The sequence below is a fragment of the Pseudophryne corroboree genome, chromosome 5 (assembly GCF_028390025.1).
Source record: "Pseudophryne corroboree isolate aPseCor3 chromosome 5, aPseCor3.hap2, whole genome shotgun sequence".
In the NCBI taxonomy this organism is placed as follows: domain Eukaryota; kingdom Metazoa; phylum Chordata; class Amphibia; order Anura; family Myobatrachidae; genus Pseudophryne; species Pseudophryne corroboree.
This window is the reverse complement of record NC_086448.1, coordinates 413,715,484-413,742,188: the sequence shown is the minus strand read 5'-3', so window position 1 is coordinate 413,742,188 and position 26,705 is coordinate 413,715,484. Positions and strand designations below refer to the sequence as shown.

Here is a 26,705-nt window from a genome sequence, read left to right as displayed (position 1 = left end):
CGAGAAACCGAACCCGCTCATCACTAAAAATAACACATCCTAGATCTGAATGAATGAAATATTCTTATTAAATACTTTGTTCTTTACATAGTTGAATGTGCTGACAACAAAATCACACAAAAATTATCAATGGAAATCAAATTTATTAACCCATGGAGGTCTGGATTTGGAGTCACACTCAAAATTAAAGTGGAAAAACACACTACAGGCTGATCCAACTTTGATGTAATGTCCTTAAAACAAGTCAAAATGAGGCTCAGTAGTGTGTGTGGCCTCCATGTGCCTGTATGACCTCCCTACAACGCCTGGGCATGCTCCTGATGAGGTGGCGGATGGTCTCCTGAGGGATCTCCTCCCAGACCTAGACTAAAGCATCCGCCAACTCCTGGACAGTCTGTGGTGCAACATGGCGTTGGTGGATGGAGCCAGACATGATGTCCCAGATGTGCTCAATTGGATTCAGGTCTGGGGAACGGGCGGGCCAGTCCATAGCATCAATGCCTTCGTCTTGCAGGGACTGCTGACACACTCCAGCTACATGAGGTCTAGCATTGTCTTGCATTAGGCGGAACCCAGGACCATCCGCACCAGCATATGGTCTCACAAGGGGTCTGAGGATCTCATCTCGGTACCTAATGGCAGTCAGGCTACCTCTGGCGAGCACAGGGAGGGCTGTGCGGCCCCCCAAAGAAATGCCACCCCACACCATTACTGACCCACTACCAAACCGGTCATGCTGGAGGATGTTGCAGGCAGCAGAACGTTCTCCTTGGCGTCTCCAGACTCTGTCATGTCTGTCACATGTGCTCAGTGAGAACCTGCTTTCATCTGTGAAGAGCACAGGGCGCCAGTGGCGAATTTGCCAATCTTGGTGTTCTCTGGCAAATGCCAAACGTCCTGCACGGTGTTGGGCTGTAAGCACAACCCCACCTGTAGACGTCGGGCCCTCATACCACCCTTATGGAGTCTGTTTCTGATCGTTTGAGTAGATACATGCACATTTGTGGCTTGCTGGAGGTCATTTTGCAGGGCTCTGGCAGTGCTCCTCCTGTTCCTCCTTGCAAAAAGGCGGAGGTAGCGGTCCTGCTGCTGGGTTGGTGCCCTCCTACGGCCTCCTCCACGTCTCATGATGTACTGGCCTGTCTCCTGGTAGCGCCTCCATGCTCTGGACACTACGCTGACAGACACAGCAAATCTTCTTGCCACAGCTCGCATTAATGTGCCATCCTGGATGAGCTGCACTACTTGAGCCACTTGTGTTGGTTGTAGACTCCATCTTGTCAAAGTTGAAAAATATCATAATGCATATGCCTTGTACTAACCCCATGCACATGCCCGCTGCACGTGCACTCGCTCTGCCGTTCGTGTGCATATCCGCTCTTTGCGCAACGGAGCTTTCACGGCCATGCACCTTGGCGCGTGGTATGCGCATTTACGGTAGAGTTTGTGAGCGTGTAGCGTGTTATTAGAACATTACATATTTAACCCAAATAGTGCATTTTGTAGATATAGTTCCCCTAGACCATGTCAGCGAGTATTATTAGTTTAAACAGTTCCTGGACAGAGAGATTCGCCTTTGCATGATAGGAAGGGTCAGATAAAGGTTGGAAGGTGATGTCTAGTATCCAGCTGTAGGGTATTTTGAGGGTAACATTCCGGTGTTAGTTAGAGAAAGATTGCTTGTTCCTGCGTATAGTTATGTACAAAAGTAGATTATGAACCTTAACTGTATTTACTGTAAATTACATATGCGGCGGGAATCCAGAGGATACCACCCACAAGAGCAGTTGGGAAAGACATCGCCCACCTTTTCAAATCCACCTATGACCTTTACTGTAATTTGGAGACATATCTCTGTGTCCACTGAACAATGAGATTACAGTGACCATTGTATTGTGTATGCATGTTGTGTATAAAAGGACCATTGTTGCCTGGCCGGTCAGAAGACTCTGAACGCTATCTACCTGATGAGCGTGGGACCGGATCTGGGTTGCACTTGCGAATATTCTTACGTACGTACATTCTCTGTAGCCATTATTCTGTTTAGATTTACTTGTTAGCCTGTAGTGTATAAATTGTATTGTTTTATCTTTTGGAATCAATCCACTGTGGCCTTAGAACCCGGTGGTTTCAACTACAAATCTGTGTTGTGTTTTCACTTTCCTGCATGGGCTTTAATGTAGATTTATCTGTATAAGGTGTATAAGCATTGATAAGGTGTACGCACTGCGGGTACTTTGTATCGCCAGCGCTACTTAAGGTTTAAAGGTATAACATCATTACAGTACTTTACTATTAAGGGTTTAAAGTGTAAGCATATCATTACATTGTATCATTTACAAGGTTTAAAGGTTATCCATTGGGTGTGCGCACGCTGAGCGTACTCCGTACACTCAACGCGGCGTGTGTACGTCAAGTACGTACCACGTGCGGGACTCTGTACGCAAATAGCGTACAAAGTGCGTAGCACGTGCACGTAGTCTAGCGGCCATAGCGGCTCAACGGTAATAGTGTACTCAGGGGTATAGCTTTGCGGTCTAAGATAATACCGACATTATCAGTCTCATGCTACCACTAGAGTGAAAGCACCGCCAGCTTCCAAAAGTGACCAAAACATCAGCCAGAAAGCATAGGAGCTGAGAAGTGGTCTGTGGTCACCACCTGCAGAACAACTCCTTTATTGGGGGTGTCTTGCTAATTGCCTATAATTCCCACCTGTTGTCTATTCCATTTGCACAACAGCATGTGAAATTGATTGTCAATTAGTGTTGCTTCCTAAGTGGACAGTTTGATTTCACAGAAGTGTGATTGACTTGGATCTACATTGTGTTGTTTAAGTGTTCCCTTTATTTTTTTGAGCAGTGTTTATAGTTACCATACTGTCCCCTTAAACCGGGTCAATCATGAATTACACAAGTTCTCTAACTGATTAAAACCTGGTGAAATGCAGGCTTGAAGTAAGCCAGCCAGGATCGGTATGATTTACCTACAATCAAAATCACAACGGTCAAAATCCTGACAACAATTGACCAATGGTCAAAATACCGGCAAGGTCAAAATACCGACATGGTCAAAATACTGACATTTAAAAAGTCGACATGGGGAAAATACTGACATTCATAATGTCAACAGGTCAAAAAGTCGACACAAGTTGTTGTTTTTATTTATTTAAATTGTTGTGTATGTCGACATAGGTCGACATGGACACCGTATAAGTGTACCGCATCTCCTCGCATGGCTCGCTGCGCTCGGCACACCATTATATTCCAGCTCCACTGGGATGGTAAAGTATGAAAAAATCGTTTTCAAATAAAAAATCATGAAAAACTCATGTTTTGACCTGTCGACATTTTAAATGTCTGTATTTTGACCATGTCGGTATTTTGACCATCTGTCAATGGTTGTTGGTATTTTGACCATCGGGATTTTGATTGTAGATAAATTGAATGCATCCCAGCCAGTCAGAGAACCTGTATTATTCATGAGAGTCCCGGCTTAAAGGGATAGTATGGTTAGCCTAATCAAACAAATAGGATATGCCTCAATCAGATGTTTAATAACGATAAAAAAAACTAATGAATGGATAACAAAATATATTTTCATTGGTGTTGTATAATTTTAAATGCTGGATCTATATTTATCTTTATATACTTTTTTTTATTTTAATAGGCCTCTGGTGAAAGCAGTGGGGATGAAAGCATCAGGGAACAAATTGGAATATCAGAAGCTCACGGAACTATTCCACTGACTCCAGCTCCAGTGAGTAGTAATTGCTATCCTTTGACAATAGCCCAGTGGCGGAACTACCGCCTTTGCAAGCAGTGCCTTGCACTGGGGCCCACCGCTGTCCCAAACCCAGCGGCATTTCACCTCTTCAGTGGCATGCCATGTGAAAAGGTGAAATGCCACTGGCTTTGGGCCCTTTGATAGCGGTGGGCTTCTCTCCCCCTCCCTCCCTCCTCCTTACTCCGCTTGGCCGGCCCGGTGGATGACGCGATTGCGTCATTCCAGAAAACTCCGCCAGCCGCGCAGAGTACAGGGGAGGAGGGAGGGAGGGGGAGAGAAGCCCAGGAGGAGGAGGAGGAGGGGAGAGCACTATAGTGCTGGCGGGCTAGTGCCCACCAGCAAATGCAAATGCTATGGATGGCCACCGGTGGGTTTTCCATTGATGGCCACCATCGATGGATAACATCGATGGTCAGTGGCCATCCCTAGCTACCCCTAGGCAACAAGCATTCCCTAGGCAACGAGCATTCCCTAGGTAACGAGCATTCCCTGTGGCAACAGGTATGGATCCCAGAGCATAAAACCCCTGGGAACAAGCATGACACAACATGTAGAACCGCTGGTGACGCGCATGTAACCCCTGGCAACGTGCAGATAAAAATATCTAAACTGGCACTGTGGGAGCATATCTAGCACTGTGGGGCCATATCTGGCACTATGAGGGCATATCTGGCACAGTGGGGGCATGTGTATCTGGCACTGTGAGGGAATATGTGTATCTGGCACTGTGGGGGCATATCTAGCACTGTGGGGGCATGTGTATTTGCCAATGTGGGGACATATCTGGCAACGTGGAGGAATATGTGTATCTGGCACAGTGGGGGCATATCTAGCACTGTAGGGGCATGTGTATTTGGCATTGTGGGGGCATATCTGCACTATGAGGGCATATCTGGCACCATGGGGGAATATGTGTATCTGGCACTGTGGGGGCATATCTAGCACTGTTGGGGCATGTGTATCTGGCAATGTGGGGGCATATCTGGCATTGCGGGGGTATATGTGTATCTGGCACCGTGGGGGCATATCTAGCAACATGGTGGCATATCTGGCACTGTGGGGGCATATGTGTATCTTGCACTGTGGGGGCATGTGTGTATCTGGCACTGTGAGGGCATATCTGGCACTGTGGGGGCATATGTGTATCTGGCACTGCACTATGTCATATGTGTACTATGCCCCCATTTTCATTAACCACGCCCCATGTGGCATGCGGCCACACCCATTTTTTGCCTTCGGCGCGCGCACACAGTACAACCAACATTTTTATTTCTACTTGCACCACTGTGTGTATATATATATATATATATATTTTTTTTTTTTTATACGGGAGCATGCAAAAAATCTCTAATTTGGAGTTGGGGAGAGGGGGTGGATTTGGACGGGATGAGAAGGGGGGCCCAAAGCATTTTGTTGCACCTGGGCCCACCGCTCGCTAGTTCTGCCACTGCAACAGCCTATACCAGAGGTTCCCAAACTGTGCCGTGGCCCCCTGGGGTGCCTCGGGACACTTGCAGGAGTGCCCTGGGTTGGTGGTCCAGGACCAATTCAAATTATTCATGGTCAGTATAATAGGCAAAATCAGTGCTGGTGGCTGCCAGCCATAAAATATGTGGCCAAACAGAAGCAAATCTTGTCCCTCACCTCAAAACTGACCCTAAGGATGACATGTAAACGTGATCTACTTAATGTAATATATCTTTCTAAACTTCTCAATAAGAAATTTTTGGCCTAGGGGTGCCGTGAGAAAAAATCTGATATTCTAGGGCGCCGTGATTCAAAAAAGTTTGGAAACCACTGGCCTATACACTATATTGTTCCTGCAGCTTACATTTATTAGCAGAGTCAATAATGCTCATGTTACATCTACAAAGAAGTGCCATAAATTTGTGCACTAGTCACATCCAGAAAAAAATTAGTCTTATTTATCCTTTTCAATAATATAATATTCAAATGACTTTTATACTTGTATAAGTATTGCTTGTACTGAGTACCAGCATCCCACATTCTTTATTTATCCATGACACTGTGTTCATTGTATTCATGTAATGCATGTTTATGAAAAGAAATATCTGGTTACATGTAAAGTGAGGCAACAGACATTTTCTGCTAAATTGCTGCTTTGGGAAGTATTTCAGTCCTTTGTGTTTAAGCATCAAAGAGCAAAACTATTTTTACTTTTTTTGAGTTCACAATACAATGTGGTTTATGTTTGAAGTATAGGACAATCCAGATAGCATCTATGTGATGAACGATGCAATATAATAAATGTATATAATTATGCTGCTCAACCCATAATTGGTGTCTTTTCTCATCCGCTGACTAGTTGGACAAGATTATGTACACTTATTTATGCTCCATGTATTAAAACCAAGGCATACTGTTACATACCAACATTTTACACATAAAAATCGGTAAAAATTTGAAAAGTGGGCGTGGCCATGGGTAAAGGGGCGTATACTTTCAATGGAAGTTTGGAGAGCCAAAGATCGGTACAGACCGAAAAAAAATGGTACTGTACCTGCCAAAAAGGTACAGTTGGAGGGTATGCTGTTATGCTATGACTATGTTAGTGATCAATAGCCAAGTATCCATAACAGACTTGAAAGCCATACATTGAAAAGGGAAAATTTCTGTTCCTTTTTTAAATTAACTCAATAAATTTCAATAAGATAATCTAACTAATGGCACTAAAAATTTAAATTACCAGTCATCAAGTTTCTGTTGTGGAAAACTATCCCCCCACCCCCTGGTTTTAATTGCTTTTGTTACCAGTGTGAGGCACATGCCTACGGGCGCCACCTACTGGGGTAGCAGGTCACCTCTGCCCACTGAGCAGCTATTGATTAATATCTTTTGTAGTAGCACCAGTGGCAAGATGGGGTGGGAGTGTCGAGGCAATGCCAGCCAAGACTTACAAGCGGATCATTTATCTGACACTATCACAAAGGCAGATTTGATTTGGTGTGGGCGGGTGTCTCTGGTTGATGGCCTGGGGGAGGGAGCAGGACTGGGGCACCTCCTCCGCACACTTTCCCAGTGGTCCCGCGCAGTCTGTCAGCAGCACAGCAGGGATGGATCTTATATCACTTACCAGGATGATGGAGCTCCTGACAGCCTCGGACACACGACGCCTCAGCTCCACGGCTGTGTCGGGCTTGCTCAGCCTTATGGTGAAGTTTCATATGTCTGCTGGGGCGAGGGGCTCAGAGATGTCTCCATAGTACCCTCCCTGTTAGAATCAAGCCAGGGCAGGGCAGCTGCCAGCTGTGTGACACAGAGTGCTCAGTCCGGGGCAATCCACTCTACAGCTGCTGCTACTCCTCTCACTGTAATGCCGGGTACACAGTAGAGCGTGACACCGGGCCCGAAGCATGGCGAGTGAAGCGAGCCCGTGTGAGGGGACAGTGCAACATACAGTAAATAAAACAAAATACCCGACAACCAGAGGCAGAACTCTGGGAGGCAACGGAGTCATCTGCCGCCGGGCTCCTGCTCTGAAGGGGGCACCTCTCCTCCCATTCTGTGACACCATTGAATTAAGTTAATTGATAGCTGCCGCTGTCTTTTCAGTGGCCGACTTCCTCACTGGCCCCTGCACCTGACAAATCACACCCTCTTTATTATACTGTAGATAGACATTTTACAAGTATCACACCCAGGATTAGAAACCACAACCTATTACACTGGAAGCAGACACCCTACTGATGAAGCTGTTTCTCCTGTATAGGAAATATGAGAATTTCTCTGACGTCCTAGTGGATGCTGGGAACTCCGTAAGGACCATGGGGAATAGCGGCTCCGCAGGAGACTGGGCACAAAAGAAAAGCTTTAGGACTACCTGGTGTGCACTGGCTCCTCCCCCTATGACCCTCCTCCAAGCCTCAGTTAGATTTTTGTGCCCGACCGAGCTGGGTGCAATCTAGGAGGCTCTCCTGAGCTTCTTAGGAAAAGTTAGTTTTAGGTTTTTATTTTCAGTGAGACCTGCTGGCAACAGGCTCACTGCATCGAGGGACTAAGGGGAGAAGAAGCGAACCTGCCTGCTTGCAGCCAGCTTGGGCTTCTTAGGCTACTGGACACCATTAGCTCCAGAGGGACCGAACACAGGCCCAGCCTCGGAGTCCGGTCCCAGAGCCGCGCCGCCGACTGTGCGCCATTGCTCCTCATGCACCACACGCTCCGGTCACTGATGGGTGCAGGGCGCTGGGGGGGGGGCGCCCTGAGCAGCAATATAAACACCTTGGCTGGCTAAAATACATCACATATAACCCCCAGGGCTATATGGATGTATATTAACCCCTGCCAGATTCCTGAAAAAAGCGGGAGAAAAGTCCGCCGAGAAGGGGGCGGAGCCTATCTCCTCAGCACACTGGCGCCATTTTCCCTCACAGCTCCGCTGGAAGGACGTCTCCCTGACTCTCCCCTGCAGTCCTGCACTACAGAAAAGGGTAAAACAAGAGGGGGGGGGGGGGGCACTAATTAGGCGCAGAATAATATACACAGCAGCTATAAAGGGAAAAACACTCTGTATGGTGTTATCCCAACATATATATAGCGCTCTGGTGTGTGCTGGCATACTCTCCCTCTGTCTCCCCAAAGGGCTAGTGGGGTCCTGTCCTCTATCAGAGCATTCCCTGTGTGTGTGCTGTGTGTCGGTACGACTGTGTCGACATGTATGAAGAGGAAAATGATGTGGAGGCGGAGCAATTGCCTGTAATGGTGATGTCACCCCCTAGGGAGTCGACACCTGAGTGGATGAGCTTATGGAAGGAATTACGTGAAAGTGCCAGCTCTTTACAAAAGACGGTTGATGACATGAGACAGCCGGCTACTCAGCTTGTGCCTGTCCAGGCGTCTAAAAGACCATCAGGGGCTCTAAAACGCCCGCTACCTCAGATGGCAGATACAGACGCCGACACGGATACTGACTCCAGTGTCGACGATGAAGAGACGAATGTAACTTCCAGTAGGGCCACACGTTACATGATTGAGTCAATGAAAAATGTTTTACACATTTCTGATAGTACAAGTACCACTAAAAAGGGTATTATGTTTGGTAAGAAAAAACTACCTGTAGTTTTTCCTGCATCTGAGGAATTAAATGAAGTGTGTGATGAAGCGTGGGTTTCTCCCGATAAAAAACTGATAATTCCTAAAAAGTTATTGGCATCATACCCCTTCCCGCCAGAGGATAGGGCACGTTGGGAAACACCCCCTAGGGTGGATAAAGCGCTCACACGCTTGTCAAAACAGGTGGCACTACCGTCTCCTGATACGGCTGCCCTTAAGGAACCTGCTGACAGAAAGCAGGAGAATATCCTAAAATGTATATACACTCACACGGGTGTTATACTGCGACCAGCAATCGCCTCAGCCTGGATGTGCAGTGCTGGGGTGGCTTGGTCGGATTCCCTGACTGAAAATATTGATACCCTGGATAGGGACAGTATATTACTGACTATAGAGCATTTAAAAGATGCATTTTTATATATGCGTGATGCACAGAGGGATCTTTGCCGACTGGCATCAAGAGTAAGTGCGCTGTCCATATCTGCCAGAAGAGGGTTATGGACGCGGCAGTGTTCAGGTGATGCTGATTCCAAAAGGCATATGAAAGTATTGCCTTATAAAGGGGAGGAGTTATTTGGGGAAGGTCTATCGGACCTGGTATCCACGGCAACTGCTGGGAAATCCACATTTTTACCCCAGGTAGCCTCTCAACATAAAAAGACGCCGTATTATCAGGCGCAGTCCTTTCGGCCACATAAGGGCAAGCGGGCGAAAGGCTCCTCATTTCTGCCCCGTGGCAGAGGGAGAGGAAAAAGGCTGCAGCAAACAGCCAGTTCCCAGGAACAGAAGCCCTCTCCCGCTTCTGCCAAGTCCTCAGCATGACGCTGGGGCTCTACAAGCGGACTCAGGCACGGTGGGGGCCCGTCTCAAGAATTTCAGCGCGCAGTGGGCTCACTCACAAGTGGACCCCTGGATCCTTCAGGTGGTATCTCAGGGGTACAAATTGGAATTCGAGACGTCTCCCCCTCGCCGTTTCCTAAAGTCTGCCTTACCGACGTCTCCCTCCGACAGGGAGGCGGTATTGGAAGCCATTCACAAGCTGTATTCACAGCAGGTGATAATCAAGGTACCCCTCCTGCAACAGGGAAAGGGGTATTATTCCACGCTGTTTGTGGTACCGAAGCCGGATGGCTCGGTGAGACCTATTTTAAATCTAAAATCTTTGAACACTTACATACAGAGGTTCAAATTCAAGATGGAGTCACTCAGAGCGGTGATCGCGAACCTGGAAGAAGGGGATTATATGGTGTCTCTGGACATCAAGGATGCTTACCTCCATGTCCCAATTTACCCTTCTCACCAAGGGTACCTCAGGTTTGTGGTACAGAACTGCCACTATCAGTTTCAGACGCTGCCGTTTGGATTGTCCACGGCACCTCGGGTCTTTACCAAAGTAATGGCCGAAATGATGATACTCCTTCGAAGGAAGGGAGTTTTAATTATCCCTTACTTGGACGATCTCCTGATAAGGGCAAGATCCAAGGAACAGTTGGTAGTCGGAGTAGCACTATCTCAAGTAGTGCTGCGGCAGCACGGTTGGATTCTCAATATCCCAAAATCGCAGCTGATCCCGACGACACGTCTTCTATTCCTAGGGATGATCCTGGACACAGTCCAGAAAAAGGTGTTTCTCTCGGAAGAGAAAGCCAGAGAGTTATCCGAGCTAGTCAGAAACCTCCTAAAACCAGGCCAAGTATCAGTGCACCAATGCACAAGGGTCCTGGGAAAAATGGTAGCTTCCTACGAAGCAATCCCATTCGGCAGATTCCACGCAAGAACATTCCAGTGGGACCTGCTGGACAAATGGTCCGGATCGCATCTTCAGATGCATCAGCGGATAACCCTGTCCCCAAGGACAAGGGTGTCTCTCCTGTGGTGGTTGCAGAGTGCTCATCTTCTAGAGGGCCGCAGATTCGGCATTCAGGAATGGGTCCTGGTGACCACGGATGCCAGCCTGCGAGGCTGGGGAGCAGTCACACAGGGAAGAAACTTCCAGGGCTTGTGGTCAAGCCTGGAGACATCACTTCACATAAATATCCTGGAGTTAAGAGCCATTTACAATGCTCTAAGCCAAGCAAGACCTCTGCTTCAAGGTCAGCCGGTGCTGATCCAGTCGGACAACATCACGGCAGTCGCCCACGTGAACAGTCAGGGCGGCACAAGAAGCAGGAGGGCAATGGCAGAAGCTGCAAGGATTCTTCGCTGGGCGGAAAATCATGTGATAGCACTGTCAGCAGTGTTCATTCCGGGAGTGGACAACTGGGAAGCAGACTTCCTCAGCAGGCACGACCTCCACCCGGGAGAGTGGGGACTTCACCCAGAAGTCTTCCACATGATGATAAACCGTTGGGAAAAACCAAAGGTGGACATGATGGCGTCCCGCCTCAACAAAAAACTGGACAGGTATTGCGCCAGGTCAAGGGACCCTCAAGCAATAGCTGTGGACGCTCTGGTAACACCGTGGGTGTACCAGTCAGTGTATGTGTTCCCTCCTCTGCTTCTCATACCCAAGGTGCTGAGAATTATACGGCGGGGAGGAGTAAGAACTATTCTCGTGGCTCCGGATTGGCCAAGAAGGACTTGGTACCCGGAACTTCAAGAGATGCTCACAGAGGACCCGTGGCCTCTACCTCTGAGAAGGGACCTGCTCCAGCAGGGACCCTGTCTGTTCCAAGACTTACCGCGGCTGCGTTTGACGGCATGGCGGTTGAACGCCGGATCCTAAAGGAAAAAGGCATTCCAGACGAAGTCATCCCTACTTTGATAAAAGCCAGAAAGGATGTAACCGCAAAGCATTATCACCGCATCTGGCGGAAATATGTTGCGTGGTGCGAGGCCAAAAAGGCCCCGACGGAGGAATTTCAACTGGGTCGATTCCTGCATTTCCTGCAAGCAGGAGTGTCTATGGGCCTAAAATTAGGATCCATTAAGGTCCAGATTTCGGCCCTGTCGATTTTCTTTCAGAGAGAACTGGCTTCAGTGCCTGAAGTCCAAACGTTTGTTAAGGGAGTGCTACATATACAGCCTCCTTTTGTGCCTCCAGTGGCACCCTGGGATCTGAATGTTGTTTTGGGTTTCCTAAAATCACATTGGTTTGAACCACTCAACACTGTGGACTTAAAATATCTCACATGGAAAGTGGTCATGTTGTTGGCCCTGGCTTTAGCCAGGCGTGTGTCCGAATTGGCGGCTTTATCCTGTAAAAGCCCTTACCTGATTTTTCATACGGACAGGGCAGAATTGAGGACTCGTCCTCAATTTCTCCCAAAGGTGGTTTCAGCGTTTCATCTGAACCAGCCTATTGTGGTACCTGCGGCTACTAAAGACTTGGAGGACTCCAAGTTGCTGGCCGTTGTCAGGGCCCTGAAAATATATGTTTCCAGGACGGCTGGAGTCAGAAAATCTGACTCGCTATTTATCCTGTACGCACCCAACAAGCTGGGTGCTCCTGCTTCTAAGCAGACTATTGCTCGCTGGATTTGTAGTACAATTCAGCTTGCGCATTCTGTGGCAGGCCTGCCACAGCCAAAATCTGTAAAAGCCCACTCCACAAGGAAGGTGGGCTCATCTTGGGCGGCTGCCCGAGGGGTCTCGGCTTTACAACTCTGCCGAGCTGCTACTTGGTCAGGGTCAAATACTTTTGTAAAATTTTACAAATTTGACACTCTGGCTGAGGAGGACCTGGAGTTTTCTCACTCAGTGCTGCAGAGTCATCCGCACTCTCCCGCCCGTTTGGGAGCTTTGGTATAATCCCCATGGTCCTTACAGAGTTCCCAGCATCCACTAGGACGTCAGAGAAAATAAGAATTTACTTACCGATAATTCTATTTCTCGTAGTCCGTAGTGGATGCTGGGCGCCCATCCCAAGTGCGTATTATCTGCAATACTTGTACATAGTTATTGTTAACAAATCGGGTTATTGTTGTTGTGAGCCATCTATCCAGAGGCTCCTCTGTTATCATGCTGTTAACTGGGTTCATATCACAAGTTGTACGGTGTGATTGGTGTGGCTGGTATGAGTCTTACCCGGGATTCAAAATCCTTCCTTATTGTGTACGCTCGTCCGGGCACAGTATCCTAACTGAGGCTTGGAGGAGGGTCATAGGGGGAGGAGCCAGTGCACACCAGGTAGTCCTAAAGCTTTTCTTTTGTGCCCAGTCTCCTGCGGAGCCGCTATTCCCCATGGTCCTTACGGAGTTCCCAGCATCCACTACAAACTACGAGAAATAGAATTATCGGTAAGTAAATTCTTATTTTTAACTATATGAAGATACTTCTCTGACAATTACACGTAACTTCATATAGTTAGAATTCTCATGCTTCCTCTACAGGAGCAAATAACTCCATCAGTAAAGTGTCTGATGTCAGTGTAACAGGTCATGGGTTCTAATCCTGGGTATGACTGCTAAGAAATGTGTGATTTAAAATAAAAGACAATTAAATGTATAAATGCAGTTTATATACATTTTTTCAGAACACTCCACACACACGTGTGTGTGTGTGTGTGTGTGTGTGTGTGTGTGATTGTGTGTGTGTGTGTGTGTGTGTGTGTGTGTGTGTGTGTATATATATATATATATATATATATATATACACACACACGCACATCTACATACATATATTTATCTTAATATAGTAAATAGGGGGGCACCAATATTTAGCTTGCCTCCAGGCAACTGGGACGAACTTACGCCACTGCCGACAACAAACAGAGATTGGAGTAAACATTAACATGCTGTAACGGGAGACGAAAACTTATGCTCTCACTTGATGTCACATCTGGGTCCTTTCCACAGAGGGTAAATAGACACATCTGTGCACCTACACACTGCTGCTTCTTCCTACTCTGCTCCTTACAGTCATAAACAAACTGTACAGCTACTACTGCTGCTTCCTACTCTGCTCCTTACAGTAATATAGGGGTCTATTTACTAAGCCTTGGATGTTATAAAGTACCAGCCAATCAGCTCCTAACTGCCACGACACAGGCTGGGTTTGAAAAATTACAGTTAGGAGCTGATTGGCTGGTACTTTATCTCCGTGCACTTTATATCCATCCAAGGCTTAGTAAATAGACCCCATAATCTGTCAGTGCTCTTAGTACCTACACTGCGCCTTACAGTAGTACACACACTGGGGTAAATTTACCAAGGTGGTTTTTTTTTTAGAACTGGTGATGTTGCCCATAGCAACCAGTTAGCTTCTACTTAAAATGTATCTAGCTACTTCTAGGAGATAATAGATAGAATCTGATTTGTTGCTATGAGCAACATCACCAGTTCTAAAAAACTCCCACCTTAGTAAATTTACTCCTCTGTGTTGCCAGTGAGACACCTGCGGGCCCCCAGCATTGGCAGCCACACTACTGTAGGATCGTACTAAAGTGATTGTGAAAACTACTGATGCTACCAGTACATTCTGTGTCTTTGGGTGCCTGGTAACGGGCAGTTCTGGGATGGGAAGGCATAAGGACATGATAAAGGTGACTCCACACTGACCTGTTTGTTAGAAATCGGAGACAATAATGTTGTGCCTAAGTGCATCTTGACCCTTAAGTCCGCCACTGTTTGTTATCCTAGTCATGTGATTATTTGTTTTGCAACTATCTGTCACCTAAAGTGCTTGAAAGTGATATTGATCTATTCTTGCCCATAGAATAGCTTCAACTTAGTAACATTTGAGAATATTTGTCCATGCAGTTGATGTAAATGCCCTATACACCATTTTAGTTGTACGGTAGCTCCAGTATATCAATCTGGCCTTAACCATTTCAATCAGAGGTGTGTGTGGTTCACAGCGTGAACCAAGTGTGACCGCTGCTCTTCCAATAGAGCTCTATTGTGCACCTGCTACTGCTTCATAATTAATTGGCTCTATCCTTCGAGCCCTGCTAACACCTGCAATAGGGGACAGGACGGCTTCCTCCTGGTACTACACAGTCTGCGCTGCAGCAACCATTGGTGCACCCGCCACTGCTGGTGGAAAGTTAGATAGGACCAACCTGGGATGAACTTACGTCCCTGATTCCAGTATTCTACATTTCTTCTTTTTAGATTTGCCAAAGTATTCCCTGGGGCATGGAGGGATTCATGGTTGAGTTATTGAACACATGTGGCACCAAACCATAATGTGTTAATACATTTTTCAAGTTTTAATCTCTGGTTCATTTCACTAAAACTTTTGTTTTACTGAATTATCAAACAACAGAGTTTCCCAAACTCCACCATTACAGGTTTTAAGGATGGCCATGCTTGAGCACAGGTGACTTACTGTAATTAGTACCTCAATTTGATTTGACTATCTGGACTGAAGCATGGATAGCCCTAAAACCTGGACTGTAATGGCAGAGTTTGGTAACCTTTGGCTTAAGACATTTTGTAAATGGTGTGTTACAGTGGCAGAGGGTACCAAACTCATGCTCCTGTCTTTGACAGCATCTGTAAATGAGGTCATGTATAATCTCAGCTCTGTGCAGCAATTTTCATCTACCGCACAACCTTTAATGTCACTTTTAAGCATGTAAATCAGAAACATTGTTATTTTGAAATATTATTTTGACTTTCTTTGCTGTGTCTTTAATGATATGCTCTCATGACCTATAGTTGGTGTATTTGAACATTTATACTTAATTGAAAATCTCACCAAAATAGTTAATTAGAAAATGATGCATTGCTATAGTAATAATCCATTAAATTAAAATAACCATGACTCCACAAAGAACAAGGGGAACCAAAAGTGGAGTAGATAACATTTATTTTATTGAAGAAGAAGAAAAACAAAAAACAATGCATATTAAACACTTTCACACAGAATTAAAAATGGTACAAAAATTGAATACATTTTGCCAGTGATAAAGTTATGAGGAAAGTAGACTCAGGAGCATTACAGTTTTAGCACTTGCTGACAGTTAACTCCATAATATAACATAGTGAGCACTTCACTGTAGGAACAAAGGCAGATGTATTAATCCTGGAGAAGTGATAAAGCAGTGATAAATAAGTGATACGTGGAAGGTGATAACGCACCAGCCAATCATCTCCTAATTGTCATTTTTTTCAAACCCATAATGACTGGATGGTGTGTTATCACTTTCCACTTATCACTTCTCTATTACTGCTTTATCAGTTCTCTAGGCTTAATACATCTGCCCCAAAGGGACAAATTCAGCATGGATCACAATTTAACTTTTCTGCAATTTCGGCAATTATCGAAAGACTACACATGCGCTGCATATGCAATACGCATGCACTAAAGTCACAATGCAATCACTGCGCATTCGCAATATTAAAGCGAAGCGATCACGCAGTGATTGACAGGAAGTGAGCATTTAGGGGTGGTAACATGGCATTTTTTGGGAGCGGTGGCAAAAACGCTCTGGCTTGACGTAGCTTGAATTTACCCCTTCCATGTTCCCAATTTCGTGTATGGGTTGCAATGTAGATGCATATGTATCGCAAACACTACAGTGGTTTTTTTTCCATTTCTGGGGGTAACTACTTGTGCGATTCTTTGAAATTGGTTTTGCAAAAAATCGCACTTGATAGCAATGGGGATCCATGCCTAATTAGGCCCAATGTTGTCTATTTTGCAGCATTACCATTTGTCCAGAGCAGCTATGAAGAACTAATTAGATGATTGTCTCTACCAAACTGTAAAACTTGAAAGGTGTAGCTCCTTGAACCAGTGAATAATAGTGCAAGTACTGAATACTGATATTGCCATGTACCGAGGTTCTAATTCAGATGTGGTTGGAGGCACTATTGTTTCCGCTTACTTGGAAGCAGCAGCGATACACTAGTATGGTAATGCAGCAGATTACATCTGATATAAGTAGTCGCCTTCTGTTTGCTTTAGTGATCCATTATCTGCAGTACCTTGGTCGGACAGATCATGAAAATATATTGGTATAGTAGCAGTGGTGTAAGTTCGTCCCAGTTGCACAGAAGCAAGATAAATACTGGTGCACCCCCTATATATAAACATATGTATGTACACACATATATTTATATATATATATATATATTGTTGTCATTTGTTTAAAAAAACAAGAAAAGCCTGCAGATTAGAATTGTCAGTTCAAAACCATTGCAACTAGGCAGATTTATATAGTGTGCAGCCACACATTACATAGATCTGCTCAGTCACTCACAATGCTGATTATTTCTCTGACAATTATTTTACAAGTGTCATAACCAGGATTGGAACCCATGACCTATTACACTGGAAACAGGCACCTTACTGATGGAGCTATTTGCTCCTATATAGGAAGCCTGAGAATTTTAACTCTATGAAATGACTTGTAATTGTCAAAGAAGTAACTTCATATAGTTAGAATTCTCATGCTTCCTATACAGGAGCAAATAGCTTCATTAGTAAGGTACTGTATCTTCTTCCAGTGTAATAGGTTGTAGGTTCTAATCATGGGTATGACACTTGTAAACTGTGTATCTATAATAAAAAGGGTGTGACTTGTAAGGTGCAGGGAAGAAGAGATAGCGGCAGCTATCAATTAACTTAATTGATTGGTGTCACGGAACAGGAGGAGAGGTGCCCCCCTTCAGAACAGGAGCCCGGTGGCAGATGACTCCATTCCCTCCCACAGTTACGCCTCTGTATAGTAGGTTAATTGACTACTGACAAAAATTATCCTTAGTGCTTATGTATGTACATGTGATAGGGAGTATAGATTGTAAGCTCCACTGGGGCAGGGAATGATGTGAATGGACAAATTATGTAAAGCGCTGTGGAATATGTATGCGCTATATAAACTGGTAATAACAAAAAGTTCTTAACCATTTTTCTGGTAGATTCTTTCCTGTACATACATTGAACGATAATCATTCAGAACAATTGTTAATCAGTCGGATTGCCAGATGATTGTGGGGTCTGTAGTCTCCTTCAGCAGTGCAGAGCCCAGACAAAAATTTTTTTTTAAATACCGTGGAGTATTGGATATATCACTGCCAAATTACAGTCTGTGGTTTTGTTGTTGTACCCTTCAAACAATATTAAAAGTGATAATAAACAACCAAGAAAAATAAGAAAAAAAAAGTCTTATAGAAATGTCCGCTCACTGGAGGATGGCCAGGAATCTTCAAAATGGTTATACTTTCTGTAGGTGAAATCTGTGAAAACTAGAAGAGAGGAGCCTACTAGGTATAGTATTTTAAATATATACAATTGGACCAGCAGACTGACAACAAAAGAATATGCTCATACCAGAGCTTTATCTATATGATATGTGTAATGATCAACAATTGAGAAACCATTTCCTATTGATCAATATAGAAAGAGACACAGTACATAGTGCAGTAAAATTGGAAAAAAATTATTATGTGGGGATTAAATAAAGAAAAAAACAAGCTTATCTGTGGAGACTCAAAATAGGATGTTTTTACTGTAATCAAATTGTTGACATCTAGTTAAATAGTGAAATGCTACAAGCTGTCTCTTAACTCATAACTCATCTACCACACTTAAAGGTAAGGCTGATTAGATTGCAGGTGCATGTTGTTTACTTGGCTTATAAAGGGGTCTGCATATGCCCAAGTCTGGCTCTGTGTTATTGAAGCTTCACAGTGCGGTATGTCTGTGCAGTACTTAGCCCAGGAGAAATTTATATCTTATCATATTGACAGCTGTTTATCTTTTATCACCTGCACCCTGTCATCTTCAATAAACTACTCTGGTTTGGACTCAACGTGTGGACTAACCTGCATACTCACATACGCTATGCACCTACCAACTTGTAGGCATCTGCCAATAGGTAATGTGCCCAGGACTGTGGTTGTAATGGACACATTCCACAGGATTACAACTTTGTATTGAAGGTGAAAGTTTATACTCCAAATGCAAGTATGATCTTCAGAAAATTGAAAGGCTCAGAGAATTACTCTACTTGAATATTCGCTACAGAATAACAGTTAAAGTGTGAGAAGCCGTGGAAGGTCACGAATAATCCAGGAGACAACCCAAATTCCAAGGAGGAGGATAGAGACATTGGAATGATTGGTTTAGCTGTAGAACCACAGTATACTCCTTATGCCATCATCAATGGGAAGGTGTCTGCAAAGGACATGTAGGTAGCCCTGTAAACAGCTTGTAATGATAAGGGTCTTATGAAGAGAATGAACCTCAGACGCACTTTGTATGGGCTTAACCTAACTCATGTAAGGACATGAATGAACATGGGGCCTAATTCAGAGTTGATTGCAGCAGCAAATTTGTTAGCAGTTGTGCAACACCATGTGCACTGTGGGGGGGGGGTGCAGAGAGAGCTAGATTTGGGTGGGGTGTGTTCAAACTGTAAACTAAATTGCAGTGTAAAAATAAAGCAGCCAGTATTTACCCTGCAAAGAAACAATATAAACCACCCAAATCTAACTCTATCTGCACATATTATATCTGTGTCCCCGCTCCCTGCAGTGCACATGGTTTTTCAAAACTGCTAACAAATTTGCTGCTGTGATCTACTCTGAATTACCCCCATATTGATAAGATGTTGTCTAACACCCAGCAGTTGGCTTCTGTTGGAGTCAAGGTAGACTACGAAGAGGTTGCTATGGCTGTGTTGCAAAACCTGACCCCAGAATATGATTTTTTTGGTAGTCTCATTGGAATCACATACCACTGCATTAACTACTGATTTTGTAAGGATAAAGCTGCTACAATTCCAGCAACTCAAGCATGTGGGCAATATTGCTGGAACACCTGCCTTATAAACTAAGTTTAACATGTGCTTTTATTTACCACAAAGGCTTCAGATTGCAGCCTAAAAGACCAAAATGGTATGCAGAAAAAGCGTTATAACAAAAGTGAGTCAGCTTTGAACATAGCAGACAATCATAGGAGAGACTGTTGGCATATGGACAGTACGGATGGTGTAATGTAATGGTTAGCATTTCTGCCTTACAACACTGAGGTTGTGGGCTCAATTCCCATCATGGCCCTAACTGTGTGGAGTTTATATACTGTATTCTCCCCATACTTGCGTGGGTTTTCTCTGGGTACTTCGGTTTCCTCCCACAATCCAAAAATATACAGGTAGATTAATTGGCTCCTAAAAAAAATTAACCCAATAGTGTATGTTTATTAGGGAACATAGATTGAAAGCTCCACTTGGGGAGGGACTGATGTGAATTGCAAATATTCTTTGTAAAAGCAGTACGAAATATATGTGCGCTGTATAAAAAAACTGGTAATAAAAATAAATATGTTCTCTGGGCAGGGCCGGTGCAAGGTTTCTCGGCACTCTAGGCAAAACTTCAGCCTACTGTTCCCAACCACCAATACCCACTTCCCAGCCCTTCAGATGAAAATGTGATTTAAGTTTCACAGCCACCACTTGCATTAAGTACAACAAGGATGTTTTTTCTCAGAGACATCCTTAATATTGTGATAGGCAGACTCATTGGTGTCCTCCCTCCCCCCCAGTTCCAGGCACCCTAGGCAGCTGCCTAAAGCTGCCTAATGGTTGAGCCGGATCTGATTCTGGGGCCACAAGGCATTGTAGTTGCAATGAAGAATGATTCTACTCAATGAGTGAATGTAAACCTATTACACTTAGAGGAATTGGGGATGTCATCTTAAGGCAGTACAATTACAGTGAACCTAAAAATCAAAGGCAAAATTGTAGTCACAGATATTAAAGAAGTCTTATTTGTACCAGATCTTGGAACTAACTTAATCGCCATCAAGTCTTTGAAGAAAAACAAAATTAACTTTGCAGAAGGCAAATGTACTGTGTGCAATAAGAAAAGGACAATAGCTACTGCTAACCAATGCCAGCAACTCTTTGTCTTAGATACTAAACAGTGCTATGTTATGGCTGCGACTGACTCTAGTCAAACTATGGAAATGTGGCATTGGCAATTGGGACATTTAGGATATGAGAACATGCAAAATCTTCAAGAAAGGATGATGACAGGAATAGCTATAAGCAATCCTTAACATCTGATGTGTGACTGTTGTATCAATGATAAGCAAACCCAATACCCCTTCCCGAAATCAGCAACTGATGCTAAGCACCACTATCATTGGTGTGCAAAGATGTATGTGGTCCTATGGAACATAAATCGTTTAGTGAATTAAGGTGTTTAATGACATTAATAGACAATTTTGCAAGGATGACCCATGTGTACTACCTCAGAGCAAAAGGTGAAGTGATACATAAATTGCAGACTACAAGAATTTCAGTAGAAACACAAACTGAAGACTATGATCTGACATTGTAGGAGAGTACCAAAACAAATGTTTTTCGGACTTATGGAAAATATGGTATCAAGCTTTAGCTAACCATAGTGTCTACACCAAAACAAAATGGTGTAAGTGAGCGTGCAAATTATGGTATAGTGGAATTAACCCGTGCAATGCTAAAAATGCTGGCCTTCAAAACACATGTTAACCTGAGTCAGTTCATGCAGCACGGGCGATCGCAAGGAGATTGACAGGAAAAAGTCATTTGTGGGTGGTAACTGACCGTTTTCTGGGAGTGGTTGAAAAACGCAGGCGTGTCCATGCGTTTGCAGGTAGGGTTCCTGACATCAATTTCCGGTCCCGGACAGGCTGAAATGTTCGCAGCAGCTGAGTAAGTCCTGGGTTGTGCAGAGACTGCACAAGATCTGTTCGTACAGCTCTGCTACACATGCGTTCGCACACTTTCAAAGCGAAAATACACTCCCCTATGGGCGGCGACTATCTGTTTGCAGCAGTGCAAAAAAACCCTAGCGAGTCTGAATTAGGCCCATTGTCTTGAGTGCGAGCGACTTTGGGACATTGCTAACAAAAAACTTGTTAAATCCTGAGATATTTCAAACTGTGAAGTGCCTGAGAAATGTGTAATGCTTGAACTACCGGTGAATAATACCAATACTTCTAACCAAGAGACTTTACACAATGAAAGCCAACAGCAAACAAGATTTTAACAAGACATAACTAAGGGAAACTTCCAAAGAGTGTAGTGAGGAATATGCAAATATTGCATTCTCAGAACTGCTAAATTGAGTAATGAGTGGTCCGAATGAAAGTCTGCTGTAGATAAAGAATTGAAATGACATCTTTAAATTAAAATGGGACTAAGACTCTTGTGAATAGACCAACCCACCAGCTAAAAAGCTAAACACAGACAATCGATCGCCCGTTACAAGGCTCACCTTGTTGCAAAGGGATTTACCGAAAGGTCTAGAATTGACTATAGCAAAGTATTCTCCCCTTTCGTAAAGGGATCAGTATGATTTACAGGTGGGCGGGATCCCGCCTGCCAGAATGCCGGCAGTGGGGTGAGCGCAAAGAGTCCCCTTGCGGGCTCGCTGCGCTCGTGGACACCCTCGAGTGGGAAAGGAATAGTCCTGTTTGCTCGGATTCCGGTTGGCGGCATTGTCGGCTGTCGGGATTCCGGCGTCTGTATCCTGACCACCGGGATCCTGACAGGTGTCAAGGACCCCCAGGATCCCGTTGCAAGGTATAGTACCTTACATTTAATAATTGCTATATCTGCACTATATGACTTACTATTTACCACATAGATTTTGATTTGGCATATCTTAATGGTGAACCAGCTGGTCAAGAAAGTCACATTGAAAATGTAAAGAGACTTTTAGAAAAATGTAATGTAAAAGACATAGGGCCCTGCAAATCATCTGCTGGGTAGATTCTGCAAAATCTAACAGCTGGAACTACCAGTATAGATCAGCAAAAAATGTAAACTCTACTACTGAAATATGGTATGTCAGATGCAAAAGCAGCACTGGCATATTTATAATGGGGGCAATGTGTACAGTGCACACGGGCCCCCAGGGTCCAGTGGGGGGCCACACTGCACACCCTGCAGCCATTATTTTGAATACTTTCCCTCCGGAGTCCCGCTGCGCAGTAGCAGCATGGAAGAAATCACTGGGAAAATGGTGCAGCTCCATTTTTCCGGAGATCTGTGCATGCGCTCTGGGACAGCACTAAGGTCCCCTAGTGACCCTAGTGCCCAGAGCTATAGCGCTGCTGGCTAGAGAGGAGGAGGCTCAGACAGAGCCTGCACATGGACCTCCTCCTCTCTACAAACACCACTGAAAACCAGAGCATACTCCTGTCAACAAATGTAAAACAACTAGCTAGAAACATGTTGCTTTGTAAGTAACCACAGAATCTGAAATAGAGGAGATGAGAGCTATCCCATGCCAAAATACAACTGGGAATCTTATGTATGAAACTTGTGGAAGTATCTGGATATCATGCAATGAACCTGTTAGCCAGTTTTCACTGAATCCTGGAGAACTACATTCGTTAGAAGTTAAGAGGATCGTGAGGTACCTAAAAGGTATTAGCTAATGAAAACTTTTGTTTTTAAAGACTAAAACTTTAAAACTTGAAATATTCATCAATGCATATTGGGGAGCAAATGAAGACGACATACATTCTTATACTGGCATCTAGTTGAATCAACAGGCGCAGTGATAAGTAAGTCAAGTAAGAAACAGCCAATGGTTGCTTTATCTTCAAAAGAATCAAAAAATATAACCTTGACTGAAGCAGCAAAAAAGGCAGTTTGGATTAAAAATTTAGAGTAGTGGGAAAAAGCACATATACATTATCTTTAGCCACTTCTTTATCAGGTAAGCATACTCCACTAAAAATGTTGATGGATGAAGTTTTCATATAACGGTATCTTTTATAACTCATTGATCTTCTGTATCATATGATCATAACTCCATATCAATCCGCACAGAAAGTCCAGTGGATAAATTCAAAGAATATACTGGAACAGGTTAAAACATTAAAAAAAGCCAGCATGGGACTACAGGTACTCCAAAAGAACCACTCCTGATGGTATAAGGTATAGTCCCCAAATGACCTCAGACTTTCAGTCCGGACAAAAGAAAAGAGCAAACACTGTGTATCTTAAATAGAGGTCAATGGATACCACAAGCACATAACAGGGTCCAGAGTTTTACCATCGGTCCTAGGCCCAGGGTCTCCCTGTTCGGGTCATGGCTGTGCTGCAGCGACATGTGGCCGGGTCCCACTCGTGGTAGGAGGTTACAGTGTATCTGGCAGAGTCAGCTGGTATGAGCTCTGGAGCTCAGGAACCGGAGACTCAGTAGGGAAAGGTAGTGCCCCCTTGTGTGTCTGCAGTTATGAGAGCCATGTTGGAGACCAGTGCATGCAGTGTAACCAATAATAGTGCTCTCTGTGGTTTCTCAGCCAATCCCAGTCTGCTTCCCCTTTTAAAAGGGGTTGGATTTGGATCAAACACTGCCAATGTTTTATGTTGCTCATCCTAGAAAATGCTTCAGCTCTGTGCTCCCACAGCCATCCTTGTTGCTTGGTGCTTTGAGTCCCTGGAAATCTCCTGCTTCACTCTCCAGCATTATACTCTGCTATCCTCTGCACTCTGGTTCCAAGTTTGATACCGGCACCGTCTCCTGCGGCTGCCAGCTCGCCAGGTAGAAGCCGTGGGTTATCTGGAGCTGTAGGTGATTACTTTGGTTTTCTGCACAATAACCAAGTATCCAGAGTTTGCAGTAAAGTCTTTCAGCCACATTGTCTAAGTCAGGCATGCCCAAACTGCGGCCCTCCAGCTGTTGTGAAACTACATATCCCAGCATGCCCTGACACAGTTTTGCTGTCAGAGAATGCTAAAGCTGTGTCAGGGCATGCTGGGATGTGTAGTTTCTCAACAGATGGAGGGCCGTAGCTAAGACATGCTTGGTCTATGTATTCAGAGTTCACATTCAAAGTCTTTCAGTCACGCTGTTCAAATATCCAGAGTTCATGGTTCCAGTCTTTCTGTTAGGTTCACCAAATATCCAGAGTTCACAGTCCAAGTCCTTCAGTCACGTCTACCAAGAATCCAGTTTCCAAAATCTGAGTTCTTCTGTCACATCTTCCAAGAATCCAGTTTCCAAAATCTGAGTTCTTCAATCACGTTTTCCAAGATTCCAGTTTCCAAAGTCTGAGTTCTTCAGTCTAATTTTCCAAGTATCCAGATTTCTTAGTTCATGTCTTTGACCAGCAGCAATCCGATCTCCAGTCTTTACAGTTATTGTCTACAAGTCCCAGTCACCAAGTAACCTGTCTTTACAGTTACAGTCTCCAAGTCACAGTCATTCAGTGTCTAGTCTTTACAGTTGTCTCCAAGTCATAGTCTTCTAGCGTCCTGTCTTCACGGTTATTGCCCTCAAGTTACAGTTGTCCAACTCTCAGTCTTCACCGCCATTATCTCCAAGCCGCAGTAATCAAGTACCAGTATTTGCAGTTATTATCTTCTTGCTACAGTAGCCATGTTCCATAACTTCACAACAAGTTTCCTAGCACAGTTATCTCATAGTCAGTTGTCATAGTGTGCTAATCCTTCTACACTGGAAGTCCCTGAGAAGGAACTATATTTGGCCTCCACATCTTCTTTCATCAGTGACCTCTGCCACCTCTGCTCAAGCCCATTCATCGGAGACTACATTCCCGCCTGACCTGACATCCGCATAACAAATCACAAGTAAAAATATACATATAATATCCAGTTACCATAGACATCCATAGACAAACTATCCATAGACAAAATTCCATTCCCCATTAAACTGGAAATGATAAGTCGAGAAGTCATGCACTGATATTTAAATGGCATCGTATTTATTTGAAGGGGTTCAAGTTCGGAACTTAACTCCTTCTTCGATGACCTAAATAGGAATACCAAGAACATTTGACTCCCCCTTGATATGAGTGATAAGGAGATACATTTTTTAGATCTTGCTATATACAGTATATCTTAAAGCTTTTGGCCTAAGACATATACAGTTGGGCATACGTGGTGGTAATTTGGACCAAGAATTACTTCAATTCGAAACCAAAATGATCTTTCTTCTTGACAGCCTTTACCCCAATGGGTTGAATGAATCCAATAGCTATACACCTTTTTTAGTATAAATAAATCTTGTGATCTAGACTGACTCTAGTGGCTTTAACTAAATAGTGACATTACCCACTTATCATTCTTAAATTGAAATTGGTACTAATTCAGTCAAAACTACTATTTAGTCTGTACACGATAATTATACATCTCTCCCAATAACTAATTTGAGATCTGGATCTATTTGGATGGATCCTAGTCATGGTGACATGAATCATTCATTATTCCTGTCTTCAGACCAGTACCAATCCAGTAAATTTGCTATCTGGCCTATATATTGAATTGGTTTAATTTTACATTCCTGAACAATCTAAACTGTAGAACTCATTAAATCAACATATACCTTATCCACCTAATATGTCATGTTGGATAAGAGGTGATCTTTTAAATTCTCATCCTTTTCCTCTCCCTCTTTCCCCCCCCCCCCTCGCCCCCTTTTTTTGTCTCACCCATCACTTCTTATAATTTTAGACACTGGAATGATTTGCATATGACACGCTCATCACATATTTTTCAAGTCTTTCACACACAGGGGGTCTTATTATTTTGAATTATTCTTATCCTCCTCATATCTCACATTTTACTTCTTTCAGTAGTATTTTGTTAAATGATTCACGTGGTCACTTTCACCATGAATAACACATCTAATTTATTCCATTTATTTATTTTCTGAGTCACCATTTATACACATACATAGTATGTGATTAATAAAGATTATGTTTACACTTTGTGGTATTATGGATTATTTACCCGGATTTAGGATAACGAATGTTGTACACAATAATAAAGACAAATTTAAATGCTGGTAAAATGTACATAATTGTTAGAATAGCTGATCATCATATCAAATCCTATAGGGCATAACAGGAGTGAAATATTAGTAAGCTCTTAATTATAATACTGGAGAAGGAATCTTGTTTTAAATATTCTCTACTTAAGAGATGTGTACTTACCT

General features: G+C 43.9%; 1 protein-coding gene across 4 annotated transcripts in view; it reads left to right on the top strand.

Annotated features, from left to right (window-relative positions):
- COL15A1 (collagen type XV alpha 1 chain) overlaps window positions 1-26,705 on the top strand; it is a 596,673-nt gene that overhangs the window by 285,288 nt on the left and 284,680 nt on the right. For all 4 annotated transcript variants that reach the window (XM_063922777.1, XM_063922778.1, XM_063922776.1 and 1 more), the window contains one exon: window positions 3,670-3,759. In XM_063922777.1, the coding sequence (XP_063778847.1) occupies window positions 3,670-3,759 (90 nt within the window). The remainder of the gene's footprint in view (window positions 1-3,669; window positions 3,760-26,705) is intronic.